The sequence below is a fragment of the Pteropus medius genome, unplaced genomic scaffold (genome assembly GCF_902729225.1).
Source record: "Pteropus medius unplaced genomic scaffold, Ma_sr-lr_union100, whole genome shotgun sequence".
NCBI classification, from domain to species: Eukaryota; Metazoa; Chordata; class Mammalia; order Chiroptera; family Pteropodidae; genus Pteropus; species Pteropus medius.
This window is the reverse complement of record NW_024342471.1, coordinates 27,522,199-27,536,266: the sequence shown is the minus strand read 5'-3', so window position 1 is coordinate 27,536,266 and position 14,068 is coordinate 27,522,199. Positions and strand designations below refer to the sequence as shown.

The 14,068-nt window shown below is 65.3% G+C and overlaps 1 protein-coding gene across 6 annotated transcripts in view; it reads left to right on the top strand.

The window, feature by feature from the left end:
• Positions 1-4,057: 4,057 nt before the first annotated feature.
• The window catches only part of KCNQ2 (potassium voltage-gated channel subfamily Q member 2), a 48,362-nt gene continuing 38,351 nt past the window's right edge, over positions 4,058-14,068 (top strand). For all 6 annotated transcript variants that reach the window (XM_039864808.1, XM_039864807.1, XM_039864806.1 and 3 more), the window contains exon 1: positions 4,058-4,556. In XM_039864808.1, the coding sequence (XP_039720742.1) occupies positions 4,261-4,556 (296 nt within the window). In that variant the 5' untranslated portion in view covers positions 4,058-4,260. The remainder of the gene's footprint in view (positions 4,557-14,068) is intronic.

The following is a 14,068-nucleotide window of genomic DNA, read 5'->3' as shown; positions in this document are numbered from 1 at the left end:
ATATGTATGCAAGGTCGCGTGACCCGCTGAAGGTTGCATAGCTCGGATGAGCCTGTGGTGCCCTCGGGCCATGCTCTGCAGCCAGTACCACTCTGCCCTCTGTGGTGCTGCTGGCAGGGCCGGTGTCTGCTGGCAGAGTGGTTGGTCAGGGGCCACCCGGCAGACCCTGGCCCTGGCCCAGGGTCCAGCTGTCTGGGCTGGTGTGTCCCTGGTTTGCCTTCCAGTCCCAACCCCCTGGCTTAGCATGTGGTGACCTTGTCCCAGCTGAGGGGGTGGGTGGGAGTGGGGACTCTGACAGCCCACAGGCCCTGACCCAGACTGGCCAGCTCTGTCTGAAGCCTGCTGGACATCTGGCCAAGCAAGCAAGGCACTCGAGCGAGCCTGGGCTGGCAGTGGGCGGGCAGCCAGGGCCCAGATGCCAGCAGCCCGTGTGTGGGCAGGCGGCTGACCATTCTGCTGGCGGTGAGCCCGTCTCCACGGCACAGAGCTGGACGGCCACATCCTCCCAGAGTCCACGCCCGCAGCTCCGGAGCCACACACGCCCAGGCCACCCATTGGGGGCACTTCCAAACTAGAGGCTCCGAGCGGTGCCCAGTCTAGAGCACGTGACTGTCCCCTCATCCAAGGGACACTGATGGGCAGCTTCTGTGGGCTGGGCCAGGGACGCGAGTGCCTGCACAGCCCGTGGACTGAGAAAGACAAAACACACATGCTCCCAATGCCACCCTTGCTCCCGGGAGCTGGCCGGCAGAGGGAGAGGATGTGGGATCCCCCGACCGCCTGACACCCGGAATCTACAGGTTGGCTTCCGGCCTTCTGGATGGACTGTCGTGTCCAGGCCGCCTTCGCTGCCCTGCCTGTCTCCGCTGTCACAGGCAACCATGGGTTCCCAGTGTCAGGATATCACTGGCGGCTGAGAACCACAGGCTAGCTCCCTCATGCAGTTAACTGGCTTGCCAGGGGCTGGGGAAGGTTGAGAGCTCTGATCCTTAACAAAAATAAAGTATAAGTTAAATTTTCATTGAGTTTACTGTAAGATGTTTAAAAAACCCGGTGCTTTCATATCTTAAATATTTTTCTCGCCTTCCTGCCTCCCCCCCCCCCCCGAGCTGTATACACAGTCCTTCCTCCTCCAGATAATGGAAAATTCGGGGGGGGGGCTGGACTTTTTCTGTCCGGGCAGGCACTTCCTGTTGTCCAAATTACATCGAGGCTCTGACCAAGGCTAATTGACTGAGAACCTGTCCCTTCTCGCTTCCCCAAATGAAGTCTCGTTTCTCCGCCTGGCGGAGCCTTCCCTGGGCCTCTGCCAGGACCCCCTGTTTCTGAAGGCCTGTGACTGGGGCAGGGGCTTGCCTCCTTCCTGCTGGGAGGAGGTGGGGGTACAGGTGAGACAGGAAACTGCTGCTCAGTGTCCACGCAGTCACCGGCCCACAGAACCCCGCCTGTCCATTTCTGCCTCCACCATGCGATCGGCCTGAGGCTGCACCCCTCGGCCACGCCGGTGGGCAGTGGAAGCCCCTCCTTCCCATCTCACGTCCCCTGCACTCTCCTCCGGTCCCGCTGTCCCACGTTTGGGCTGTGAGAGCAGTCACAACCCCTAGGGTCGCAGAGAAGAGGGCTTCCAGGCAATGATGAGCCTGCTTTCTGCAGCACCGCGGGTCCCCCAAGGGAGCGATCCTGATGTGCTTCGACTTGTCCTCCGCCACCAGCAGCCGCGACATCCACCGACCACCCATCCGGGGGCCCTATCCGTGCCAGGCTCTGGGGGAACACGACAGTGGTGAGCCGTCCCCAGAGGCGGGGGGCAGACCCTGCGCGCTGAGCTCCACAGGGAGGGGGCGCACAGGAGCTTGTCGGATGCAGGCGTGGTTTGTGGAGCTGGCCTTTGAGACGACGGTGGCCACCGCCAGATTTGTCAGCTCACTAGTCCCTGCTGGGAGGCTCATTGTAGCCAGTGACGTGGGGACAGGAGGAGGAGGCCACCCGGAGCGGGGGAGGCCAGCGCGCAGGGCTTGGAAGGTTCTGGGGACTCATCAGAGCGGAGGTGCTGAAAGGACAGCGCCGGGCGCGGAGGCGGCTCCCGCCGCTTCCCGCTCCGAAGTCCGGTGAAGCCGCCTCCCCGGACGCCGGCTGGGCTCCCCGTGCTCCCGAATCTGTTCACTCCCTGTCTCTGGATCCTCAGTGCTGTCCTGGCAAAGGCGGCTTGAGCCTGAGAGCTTTCCCATTCATTTAAAAATAAATGGCATTTCTGTCATTTGCATGAAATGCATTTTGCATGAGTTGCAGGGGTGGGGGCTGGGCAGCCACCGGCGACCCAGACTGCTGACCATGCACAGTCCCTGGTGTGCCTGGCACAAGACTGAAGACACGAAGGGCCAAAGAGCCAGCTCAGGGAAGGAACGTCCTGAGCAGGGGAAGCATGGCTCCACGAATCTTGTTGCGGAATTCGCCCTCCAGAACCGGCAAGGCGCCCTCCGTAGACGGGCGAACAGAGGGGCTCAGACTGAGGCCCTCGTGCTCCCGAGAAGGTGGCCCTGCCGCCTGGAGGGTTCCCCAGTGTCACCGCTTCTTCACGGGCCCACTTCGCTCTCACATCAAAAAACCCCAGGAAGTGGCTCCTCTGGGAGGGACCGTCCCGGCTCAAGGTCCCCACAGTCTGGGCTTCCCCTTCACAGGCAGAGGTGGCCCGCCCTCCTGGGGTTTGTGCATTCGAGTTGCAGTCGCTTCGTCCAGTCCTCTGAAGAGTGACAGTGAGGGTCACCCAGAGGCCGATGAGCACAGCCAGCCAGTGCCACCCCCTGGTGGGTCCATCTGCGTGGGGAATGCAGGCCGGCCCCCCTTTTGCAATAGGGCTGCCCCCTCTCCTTGAACTGAGGAGGTTGGGTCCTCCTTCCTCAGCCTGGGTCCAGCAGGGGTGCCCGCACTAGAAACATGGCAGCCGCCGGGGGCCACCCGCGAGTGCTGGCGACCACCGCTCCTGACCCGCGTGGAGGGAGGGAGGCGGGGTCAGGAGCGCGGTCGCGCGGACGCGCGGGTGCGCACAGGTGTGTGCGCCGTGAGTTCCGGCCCCCTCCGCAACATTCTAAATAACTCACAAATTAGCGCTGTGCCTGCATCGGTTATGTTTTCTGTCTAATTAAAAAAAAATCACACACAACAGGCCACGTGGCCCCTCGCTTTGGAGACCAAAGGACAGGGGTGGAGCTGTTTCATGAGCCGAGCGCCCAGTGAAAACAGGGCCACCTACTGATCAGGGCCTTTGGTAGCCCTGGGCCCCGCCAGTGTGGGAAGAGGCCGAAGGTGGTCAGGGGAGGGACCCGCAGCAAGTCCGTCCCGTGCAGGGAGGCGCCAGTGGGGGCACAGTGGGTGGGGCGCTGACAGCATCAGGGGCTGAGGAATAAGCCCCTTTGGCTTCCTACCAGCAGATTCTAGAGGGACACCTCCAAGACACCCACTCCCCCTCCAGGGGACAGCCTGCCATCTATGCGCAGAGCCTGCCCTCCTTTATCCTGGGCGGTGACACCAGTGTCCCCACTGGCCTCAGGCCTGGGTCTTGGCCTCGGGCCGACCCTCCAACCCCCTGCCCGGGTGCAGGCCCCTACTGCGGTCTGCGGACAAAGCCCAGGCCACCACGTGAGTCGGGCCTCAGGCTCCTGACCACCCTGCCCCGCTTCCCGCCTCGTCTTCCAGGACCCCTCTGCTGGTTCAGGAAACTCCCAGGAGGTCCCCCCAGGTGCCTCCCTGCACACCCAAGGGACAGGGTGGGGATGGGGGTCAGGCGTAAGATCCCTGGGGGCGGGCCGGGACCTCCCCAGCTCCGCTCCGCGGCGTCCAGTCTCGGGAGCAGGGGCCGCTCAGGTGAGCGCTGGCCTGGCCCTGCCCACCCCAGAGGCGACCTCGTCAGGACGCACGGGCCGGGGCGGGAAGGGGTGGCCGGGCGGCAGGGGCTCGTAGCTCAGCCGAGGCTCACCTCTGGTGGCTCCTCCCTCCCCATCCCTCCCACGGCGCGCGCGGCGTCGCAGGGGTTAACAGGGGGCGGGGCGAGGCGGCGGGCGGAGCGAGGTGGCCGCAGCGTCCCCGCGCGAGTCCCTGGCCGGCAGGAACGCGGAGCCGCCGCCGCCGCCGCCGCCGCCGCCGCCGCCTCGGCCATGCGGCTCCCGGGCCGGGGGCCTGGGCTCGGGCCCGCGCTGCTCCCCGCGCGTCGCCCCCGCTGAGCCCGCGCCCCCGCCCGCCCGCCCGTCGGGCGCCGCCGGCACCATGGTGCAGAAGTCCCGCAACGGCGGCGTGTACCCCGGCCCGGGCGGGGAGAAGAAGCTCAAGGTGGGCTTCGTGGGGCTGGACGCCGGCGCGCCTGACTCCACCCGGGACGGCGCGCTGCTCATCGCCGGCTCCGAGGCCCCCAAGCGCGGCAGCATCCTCAGCAAGCCGCGCGCGGGCGGCGCGGGCGCCGGGAAGCCGCCGAAGCGCAACGCCGTGTACCGCAGGCTGCAGAACTTCCTGTACAACGTGCTGGAGCGGCCGCGCGGCTGGGCCTTCATCTACCACGCCTACGTGTGAGTGCCCCGCGCCCGCGTGCCCTGCTGCAGCAAAGGGCGGAGCAGGGGCGCGTGGAGAGATTCGGCAGGAAGGAGTTCTGGGGTGCGGGGGTCCGGGCCCTCGCGGGGGCGCCCGTCCTCCTCCCCCTCCCCACCGGCGTCCTGGCTGCGTTGCGTCAGCACGAGGCCCCCCCGCCCCCCACGGCCGCTGCACCGAACAAAGGGCCGGCGGGAGGGGAGGGGAGGCAGCGCTGTTCTCCCTGCGTCTGGATTTGGACTCCCGGGGGTCCGCCTGGGCTGGGCACCCCCAGGACGGGGGATGACGAGGGAAGCGCTGGCCTACCCTCTTCATACCCCCAAACCCCTCATTCCGTCTGGAATGAGCGTCTAGGTTGCTGAAGTGGGGGAGGGATGTTAACATGATCCCCACCCCACCCCCGCCCTGCCCCCGGGGCTGGCACCCTCCCTGGCCCTGCCCGCGACCCGGACTCCCCCTCCCCCCAGGGCAACCTGACCCCTCTTTGCAACTGCTAGTGGGAGGGGCTGCTGTGTGCCTGATGTCCCCCACACAGCTGGGGCTCTGGACCCCTCCCTGGCACAGCGGACACCCAGGAGGGGGGTTGCTGCTGTCCTGAGGCCTGCCAGCGCTGGCCCGGGAAGGGGCTGTCCGTCTCCCCAGGCCCGCTGCCCGGGAGCTCCTGGCCTTGCACACACGGGGATCCATGTGTGCTGTTTGTGCAGGCGCCGCTGCGTGCACAGCCACGAGCGTTCAGGCTCTCTCCCACCCCAGCCAGCCCGGGCCGGACTCGGCCATTTTGTATGAAAGAGGCATTTTGGGATGGGAGGGGGCAGACTCTGGGAAGCTCTCCGACAGACCAGCACCCACCTGGGATGAGCAGAGTGTGTGTCCTGAGCGTGACCCCTTGGGTACACCCACGTACCCGGGCCTGTGTTCTGGACAGACCCTCGTGGGATGGGGGCAAAGACCCTGGGAGGGAACTGCCAAGCTGCTGGTGGGGACCGGGTTCGGGGGGACCATGTCCCTGGGAGGGTCCCTGGGCACTGTCCCCAGCCCCAGGGCCCGGCTACTCTGGGAGTCCTGAGAGTGGCAGCCCCCCACCCTCATGGCTGTGGCCCTTCCCACACAGGCTCGTTGTTCATCCTTGGAAGAGCCCTGTGTCTCCTCACCAGTGACCCTCCCACCAGCACCTTGTCCCCTCCTGGCTGGGCGCCAAGGGGGTTCCTGGTGGGACCGGCTCTGGTCAGCCAGGTCCTGGCCTGAGGCCACCTCTGGCACATGCACAGAGCCCGCCCACACAGCCCAGGGGCCCCCTGGTCTGACTGGCGTGGCTGCAGGTGGGGGATTCCTGTGCTCTGGGCATAACGTCCCTAGCTGGCATCATCTCCTGGGCTCCCTCCTCATGGGCTCGTCCCTGGCCCCGAGTGGTCTGTCTCTGCCTGGGTCTGAAATGGTTGCCCCTTCTGTGCCACCTGCCTCCTCAAAGCTGCAGTGTGTCCAGAGTCGGAAGCAGAGTGCGTGGGGACCCTGGTCAGGCTCTGCTCTCGCGTGAGTGAGGTCTGTGTCATCTCCTCGGTGACCCTGAATCAAGACAGGGGGCCCTGAGGCCTGGGAGGCCTTCAGAGGAGTACGCCCTCACTGTCAAGGCAGCCCTGCCCTTCCCGCTGCCGCCTCCTTGCTCCCAGCTCACTGGTGTGCAGCTCGAACTCAGAAGGCCACACAGCAGCGGGGACTTGAGGGAGCAGGGGAAGGCAGGGGGTCTCTAGTGGCTGTTAAGTTAGGCACGTAGGTCTAGTCACAATCTCTGCAGACCTCAGTTTTCCCATTGGCAACGTCGGTGCAGCTGCTCCTCGCCCCCAAGGAGTGGCGGAGATGACCTCTCAGGGCTGGCCCAGGGGCTCTTCAGAATGGTGACACATTCGATGTCACATCCATCCTGCTGTTGGTGCTCACTGCCCATCCCCCAGCCTCTGGGTGTGGAATTCTCCGTCCCCAAGCCCAGCCCCGCCTGACTCAGGAGGCCTGTACCACCCTCACCCACTGGTCTCCCCTCAGGCCCTAGCATCCTAAGGATGCGGCTGCCCCTGTGCCCCGCCCCAACTCCCTTGCCCAGCTCGGAGTGACGGACTAGCTCGTGCTTGTGCCTCATTTGGTTTATGGATTCGTGAATTAAAGGCTTGGTGCTGACTTGGGCCTGGGGAAGCCAGCGGAGGGTGGGGACAGGCTTGGGGCTGGCAGTCCTGGCTGGAGACCTGTCCTGGGGTCTGGGGCAGCACCGCGCCCTCCGGGGCCACCTTTCCTTTGCCTTTTGTCCCCAAAGCCTGGCTTCTGGAAGGCGGAAGTGTCCCCGGTCTTGGTGGGCATCGGTCCACGTGCACCCCTGTGGAAGGGGCTTCCTCTGCAGACGTGCCCTGGGCACAGAGCCATGCCCATCGCTCCCTCTGCCTGTGAGGTCTCCCAGAAGACTGGGGGACAGGAGCCTTCCCCGAGTCAGGAGGACGCAGACCACAGAAGCGTGGGCAGCCTGGACAGAAGCGGCTCAGACCGCCTGTCCCAGCCCGAGGGACGGAGTGTGGCTTGTGCTGGACGGAGTGTGGCTCTGGCAGGGCAGACCCCGCCCTGAGTGACTGCTCACCAGGTCTGGCGGGCACCCCGGAGTGGGATTCTGGGTGGGCAGGCTGGGTTCTGACACTCAGGTGCTGCCAGCAGCGGCGGGGGCCCTGCGGGGGGCGCCGTGCTGTGTGGGAAGGGCCCCGTGACTGCTCCTCCCCGTCTGCTCTGCTCACAGCTCAGCCAGCGGCTCCAGGCTCGGGGGGTCGTGCGCTGGAGATGGGGACAGCTCTGTGTAGGTGGCTTTTCTAGGTGCAGGGTCTGGAATTTGCAGGAATGTCTCAGGGAGCACGAGGTGCAGAAAAGGCCCCAAACCACGGAGTCAGGACGCTTGTCTGCGCCAGGAGCGCCCACAGCGGTGGCACCTCTGAGAGCGCCTGTCTCCCACTCGAAGGGAGCCGGGCAGTCACTCCGTCACAGGGAGCCTCTGTGCTGCTCACGGGGAACCGAAACGGGAACCCCGCTTGTTTCGGCCCGCTGGGTGCAGCTCTCAGGAACTTCTCACGTGAGCCTGCGAGAGGCTTACGTTGCCCTTTGTCACTGGTGGGGACGCTGAGGCCAAGAAAGGCTGAGTGAGTTCCAGAGTCGCCCTGCTCGACCTGAAGGGGCGTCTTGGCCTCAGAGACGAGCATTTGGGGTGCAGATTGCCCGGCCTTCCCGACACCCAGAAGCCACTGGGAGTTGCTGGGACAGAATCACTTAACACAGGCCCAGGGAAGACCATGTCGGCAGCAGGAGGGGCTTTCCCAGCTGGCTTTGCGTGAGCTGTTTTCTCTCATGCAGAGCCACCAAGCCCTCTCCATCCTTGAAGGTGTCCACGTGACACTTCAGGGGCCTGAGGCTGGGGGCTGCTCAGCCAGGCGTCACCTCCTGCTTCTCAGCGTTGAGGAGGGGTCCATGCGCCTCCCCCTTTGTGGCCTTGGACAGCCCAAGTGGGGTCACAATTTTGCCCCCTATCTCCTGTCTGCTCTCACTGTGCAGGCCCGGGTAGGAGGTGGAGGCCCACGTGTGGCCACTGCCCCTTGCTGTGACTGCCTAGAGGTGAGTGTCTGCCCAGGGGACATGGCAGGGTCCGTCTCAGAGGGAAAGGGGAGTCTGCATGGCATTCCCAGCGTCCTCCACGTCGCTGACCCGCTGGGTCCTGGGAGGGAGGCCTGTCAACCTGAGAGTCAGGATCTCACGGGAGTGCCCCGGAAGGTGAACGCGCCCCGCAGAGGTGTGGTTTTGGACTTCTTACTGTCACCCAATAAAGCGAGGTTAACCCATGACAACAAAATACTGTCTAGTGACACCGAGCAGTACGTGGCCACAGGCGTCCCGTGTCCGCGGGTGATGGGTGGGGAGGGAGCTCGTCCCGATGGCTGCACAGGTCGGAGCAGAGAAAACCTCGGTTCCGTCAGAATTGGTCCCAGTCACAAACTGGAACCGGTCTCTGCAGAGACTCAGGTGGCCGAGGCTTGGCCCGCGGGCTCCGGGCCTTTGAAGTGGGCGCCGTGCTCCGACCTGGGGGCACAGCACGCGGGGAGGCCGGCTCCAAGGCTGGAAATGCTGGAGCCCTCGGCGATTTTGAAGAAACCGACCCCTTCTGAGCGGGAGCTGAGTGAGGGGGTGGCCGGGCAAGGGTGCCGCCCCGTCCGTCTTGGTGAGGAAGTTAATGCACAGACCTTGGTTAGTCTCCTGCCCGTCCACGCGTGGCCATCACAAAGCAAGGAGTTGTGAGCTGTGGGGACCGGGCGTCCCTCCCCGGGGGGCCGAGAGCTCCCTGGGGCATTCACGGAGGGCACTGACAGCAAAGCCTGGAGTGGGGGGAAGCGGAGACCACGCGGAGGGCAGGAAGGGGGACCGTGGGGCCTGTGCTCTGGGCCACCGACGTCTGTTTGAAGTTGGAAGGGAGGCCAGGCCTGGGGCTTGGGCTCAGGCTGACGGGTGGGCTGCAGGCTGCTGCCCCTTCAACAGACGAAGCTTCTGACAGGCGTTGGCGCGTCCCGTGTCTTCTCAGTAAAGACAGTGCTGCCTCAGTTACCGCGTGGGCCGGTCATTTCCCACATTTTCAGTGTAAACGGACAGCTCTGAGCTGGAAATTGCTGGAGCGGGCCTGAGTAACAGCTGTGGGCTCGCCGTCACCACCGAGGTCACACCTGTCCCTATTCTCACCTTGTCAGGTGTGCTTTTAAAGCACTCACCACTGTCCTGTGAGGTTGTAACGGTGCAGATGGTTCAGAGGCTGTGTACAGGAGGATGGTGAGGGGTGGGGACCGTGGGCTCTGGGCCAGCCTGGCTGGGATCCTGGCCCCTTGGATGCTCCTGGACCCCGGGCCCCAAGTTTCCTCGTCTGTAACGTGGGGGTAATGCTTCTGTGAACGACTTGACGCCATGCTTGCCGTGTTTGACGGCTGCGAAGCTCGTAGCTGTCTCTATTATCGTTACCGTGACTGGCTCAGCAGATGACAGGCCACGTCCTGGATGGGCGGTGGAGGCCGGGGCGGACGGGGTTGGCGTGTGCTGATGGCACTCTCGGCCACTGCCCCTCCGCCAGCCGTGGCCACTGCTCAGCCCCGTCGCCCAGCGGCTGGGCCTGGATCAGGGTGTTACCCCAAGCAGGGCTCTCTGCCCGACGTGCGTAGCAGACGATGCTATGGCACCAGCCTTTGGGAGAAGAAAAAGTGTTTATTGCAAGGTCGACAGTCAAGGAGAGAGGAGGCTGAGCTCAAATCTGTCTGGCGGGACCTACGGAGTTTCAGCACCGGGGCTCCGCGGACAGCGGCCCCTTCGCTTCCGGGAAGGTTCCGGCCTCCGGTTCCTGCCACTTCCTGTCCTTTGGTTCCGTTAAGGGGTCACAAGTGTCGCTCCTAAGCTTTGGTTCTGAGTCCTGTTAGAAACAGGGCAGGACCGGTTTGAGTTGGCTCTGCGGTTACAAAGGGACTTGGGGGACTCGTTGGACCAGAGGGTGATGCTGGTGCAGGGCACTGGCGGCTGTCCTAGGGACGCCGGCCTTGGGAGAGCCCGTCCCGTCCCGTCCCGTCCCGTCCCGTCCCGCTGGGCGGCTCCGCGTCCTGAGCCTCCACGCGTGGAGACGGGAGTGGGTGGCGTGAGAACCGGCACGCCGGCGGGCGGCCCCTGGGAACCCTGGGCGGGAGAGAGCCACGCGTGCGCGCGGGACGCCGCTTCCACGCGCTGCGTGCCACCAGCCTGTCCCCGAGGCTAAGTCAGCGCTGACCCGGCTCGCGGGGGCCCGCAAGGCTGAGCCCGCCCCCGGGCGGCCAGCCCCGCAGTGAGGGAGCTGCCGCCAGGCAGGGCTGCGGCTCAGCGGCCTCCCACACCCGCGCCTCCTCTGTGGCCACACCGGCCTGCCTTCCTGCTGTGGCCGCGGGGCCTCAGCCCAGCCCACCCCGCAAAGCCACCCCGCAAAGCCACCCTGCAAAGCCGGGCAGCCTGGTTGAACCCGAGGCAGTGAGACGGGATGCCCACCTGAGATCGTCCCCAGAGAATGTCGGCTTTCACGCTCCGGGAGGCTTTTGAAGAAGCAGTCGTGGTTCTGGGTCCGACTCGGGCTTGCCCCTGCCCGCGGGCTGTCGGCCGCCGTGTAGGTCCTGCTGACCCGACTCGGCTAGCGTCCCTGGCAGCTCGTGGTACAGCAGTGAGCCGGCAAAACGGGTTTGTTGTCCTTGATTCGGCAGCACCTTGCAGAGGCCCTGGTGGCCAGACTGTGGCCGCTCTGGGGAAGTGGAGGGTGGGTGTGTCCCAGCCCGCGTGTGACTTACGGCTCCAGGCTCCAAGACGTGTGGATGGTGCTGAGTGAGCCTGCCCACAGGGAGCGTCCTTCTAGATTGTTCTGGCTGTCTGCAGAACGCAGCTGCTCCCTCTCCTGGTCCTGTCTGGCTACTGCCCCCGCATGCAGCCTTCGTCCTGACCTAGTGGAGGAGGGCCTCACAGCTTTTCATTTTGCTTTCCTGATTAGGCTTGGAGAAAGGCCTTGAAGGCTTTTTGGGAGGGAAATGCCAGTTTCTCCTTGGATCCCAGGTTTAGCGGGGAGGCGGTGAGATGCTTCCGGAAGCACAGAGCCTGTCCATCAGAAGGGGGTGTTGGTCGATGTGGGAGGGTTCACTGGCGTCTGCTTCCTGTGAGCAGGGCGCTGAGCAGGGCCCCTGGGTGGACGGGCCACCACAGGAGCCTGGCCTGGTCCCTGGAAGACTAGATGTTTGTTCGCCCACACGGACAAGCCTCTTTGAGGGACGTGGTGGCTCCTGCGGGATGGACTCTTCCGGCACGAGGGGAGGGCTTGGCCCAGCGGCATTGGGGTTGGCGGGGAGCTGGCCCTGGTCCTGAACACGAGCTCACGCCGAGTCTCCCTGTGGGCACCAGCTGGGCCCACGGCGGGTAGGGTCTTGGCCCATGACTGACTGGCACTGGGGAAGGAGCTGGGTGGCCGGGACTCTTGGGCCAAAGGCCTCTGGTCTGGGCCACTTGCTTTGGCCTCCAGTCAGCCCTTTGTGCTCCCACAGTTCTCCGCTCCCCAGAAAGCACTGGCTCCGACGTGTGCACCTAATCAGCTGAGAACTGAATTAATATCGTGTGGAAGGAATTAGGTATGTGGCCCAGGCAGTGGACAGGCAGTGCCACAGCCTGAGCAGCCTCTTACACTCGGTTTCGGCTCGCCCGTGACGGCTACAGAGATGGGACGAGCCCACTGCAGGAAGCTAGGGGGGTGCTGAAAGGTGCGAGCGGGCTCGCCCGTCCCCCCTGCGCTGCTTTCAAGCTCTGTGCGTCTCTCATGAGATGGGCTCAGACTCTGTGCCGTTTTCTGTGCCAGCGCTGCACCACGGGGCTGTCCCCACGGAGCTGGATGTGTACACCACTGCTTCCCGGGGCGGGCGATGAGGTGGCCCTGTCCCCACACCCCTTCACACTCTGTAGCTTGGAGAGGAGACAGCCACTATGGCGCTGGCCTGGAGGCTGGTCCCCGTGTAAGCACACCCGAGGGTGAGCCCTCCATCACTGGAGGCATGCAAGCGGAGGCCAGGAGAGCACCAGCTAGGAACGTTTGTAGGGGACCAGTGTGCCAGAGCCATGAACGTGGGAGCATGGGGGGAGGGGCAGCCTGTGGGCTGGTTGGAGGGTCTTTTGGATCAGTCTGACAGGAGAAGCAGCCTCAGAGCAGATGTGAGCAGTGCTGCCCCCTCGGGGGGTCCTCCCCAGTCCCCTCCTTCACCACGCTTCCCCGTGACAAGGCCGAGCGCCCAGCAGGGGCAGGAGTTGGCTGTGGTGACCCTCTGCCCAGGCGAGCTCCTTGGACAGAGCAGGGCACGTGTGGGACCCCATGGGTCCTGTGTCAAGGGTGTGTGTGGGGAGCTCAGGGCAGACAGGCCTCGGATATGCACCCCAGGACTGGGATCCCCAAGAGAGCTGGGGCTGGGAGTGCCAGGGCCGACAAGGACGGAACTGGGGAAAGCCATGGAAGGAGGTGCTTCTGAGAGGGAGCCCTCCAACCTCGGGACCCCGTGGCGGCATGTGCCCAGAACACCCAGGCTTCACAAGAGAAGGGGGGCCCAGCAGGGGTCCTTCGCCTGACGGGGGTGGGGCCCTGCCAGCGAGTGGGCGCTCCCAGTGTGGGCGGGTTCGGAGGGGCCAGGCCGTGGCCAGCATCCGGCTCTCCCCGCCCAGGTCCACCCTGTCACAGAGGGAAACCGAGGTGCCGACAGGGGCAGCGTCGCCCGGGGCGGGGGGGGGTCCCTGGTTTCAGGCCTCGCTTCTCTCTTCTTCCTTCCTCGTCTTGAACTGTGGCGAAATCTGCTTTGAAAGGAGCGACAGTGGTGCTCGCTGTCTTCTCAGCGAGGCGCGGTCTCCAGCTCTCTGGTGTCACAACTGTCCTGTCGCCCCGTGGAAACACTGAGCCCCTCAGTCCCCATGTCCCCTCCTCCGGCACCTGCCACGTCAGCGGAATCGCACACCGTGTGGCCTTTTGCGTCGGCTTCCTGCGCGCGTCCACCCAGGTCGTGGCCGGTGTCGGAGCTTCATCCTGCTCCCGGCTGAGAAGCCCTCGCCACGCGGCTGCCTCGTCACCTGCCTGCTCCTCTGCAGAGGACAGGGCTGCTTCCCCTCACGGAGCCGCCGTGGCACTCGTGGTTGGGTTTCCGTGTGGCGCGTGTGACGCATGTTGGCCGTTCCTCCTTTAATGAGTACGTCGGCTCCACTGTGGGCTTCCTGGGGTGGGGGGGCGCGCCCCTCCTGGCGTCAGGCCCCCTGCTCTGCCTTCGGGAACCCTCTGAGCCCCTCCTGGACACGGGTCTCCCGTCCACGGGCCCTCGCTCCTGTCCCGTCCAGCGAGCCTGCCTGAGTGGGCGGCGAGCTTCTGCTCTCACATTGGACCTGACGTCGGTGGGGCCGGTCTCGGCCACCACACGTCAGGACGTGTGGGCCACCCCTGTGAGTGGGCTCTGGCTGTGCATGTGGGGGGCCAGGTGAGCAGAGCAGGGGAGGAGAGCTGGCGACCCCTGCTTGGAAGGGTCAGGGCCCCCAGGCCGCCTGGTGGACGAGGTACTGTTGACGATGAAGCCTGGGGGATGAGGAGGAGGTGGCCCTGTGGCTGACTTGCGGGCAGGAGAGAGTTCCCGGCAGCAGAGGGGTATGTGCAGAGGCCGGGGGCAGGAAAGCCAGCCTGGGAGGCTGAGCAGTGGCTGGGGGGTGGGCGAGCGCTCACCCTCGGTCTCAGTGGTGGTGGGGCCACAGGTGGCTTGCACGGGCGATGGAGAGATGGGACACTGTGGGGACATCTGGATGGAGGAGCCGAGAGGAGGTCTTGGGAGGACCCTGGTTGGGCTGTGAGCCTGGGGGCTGCGTGTCTATGAGAAAGGGTGGAGCAGGTGGAGGGGCCCAGGGGTGCAGGGAGAGGCGGGGTGGATGG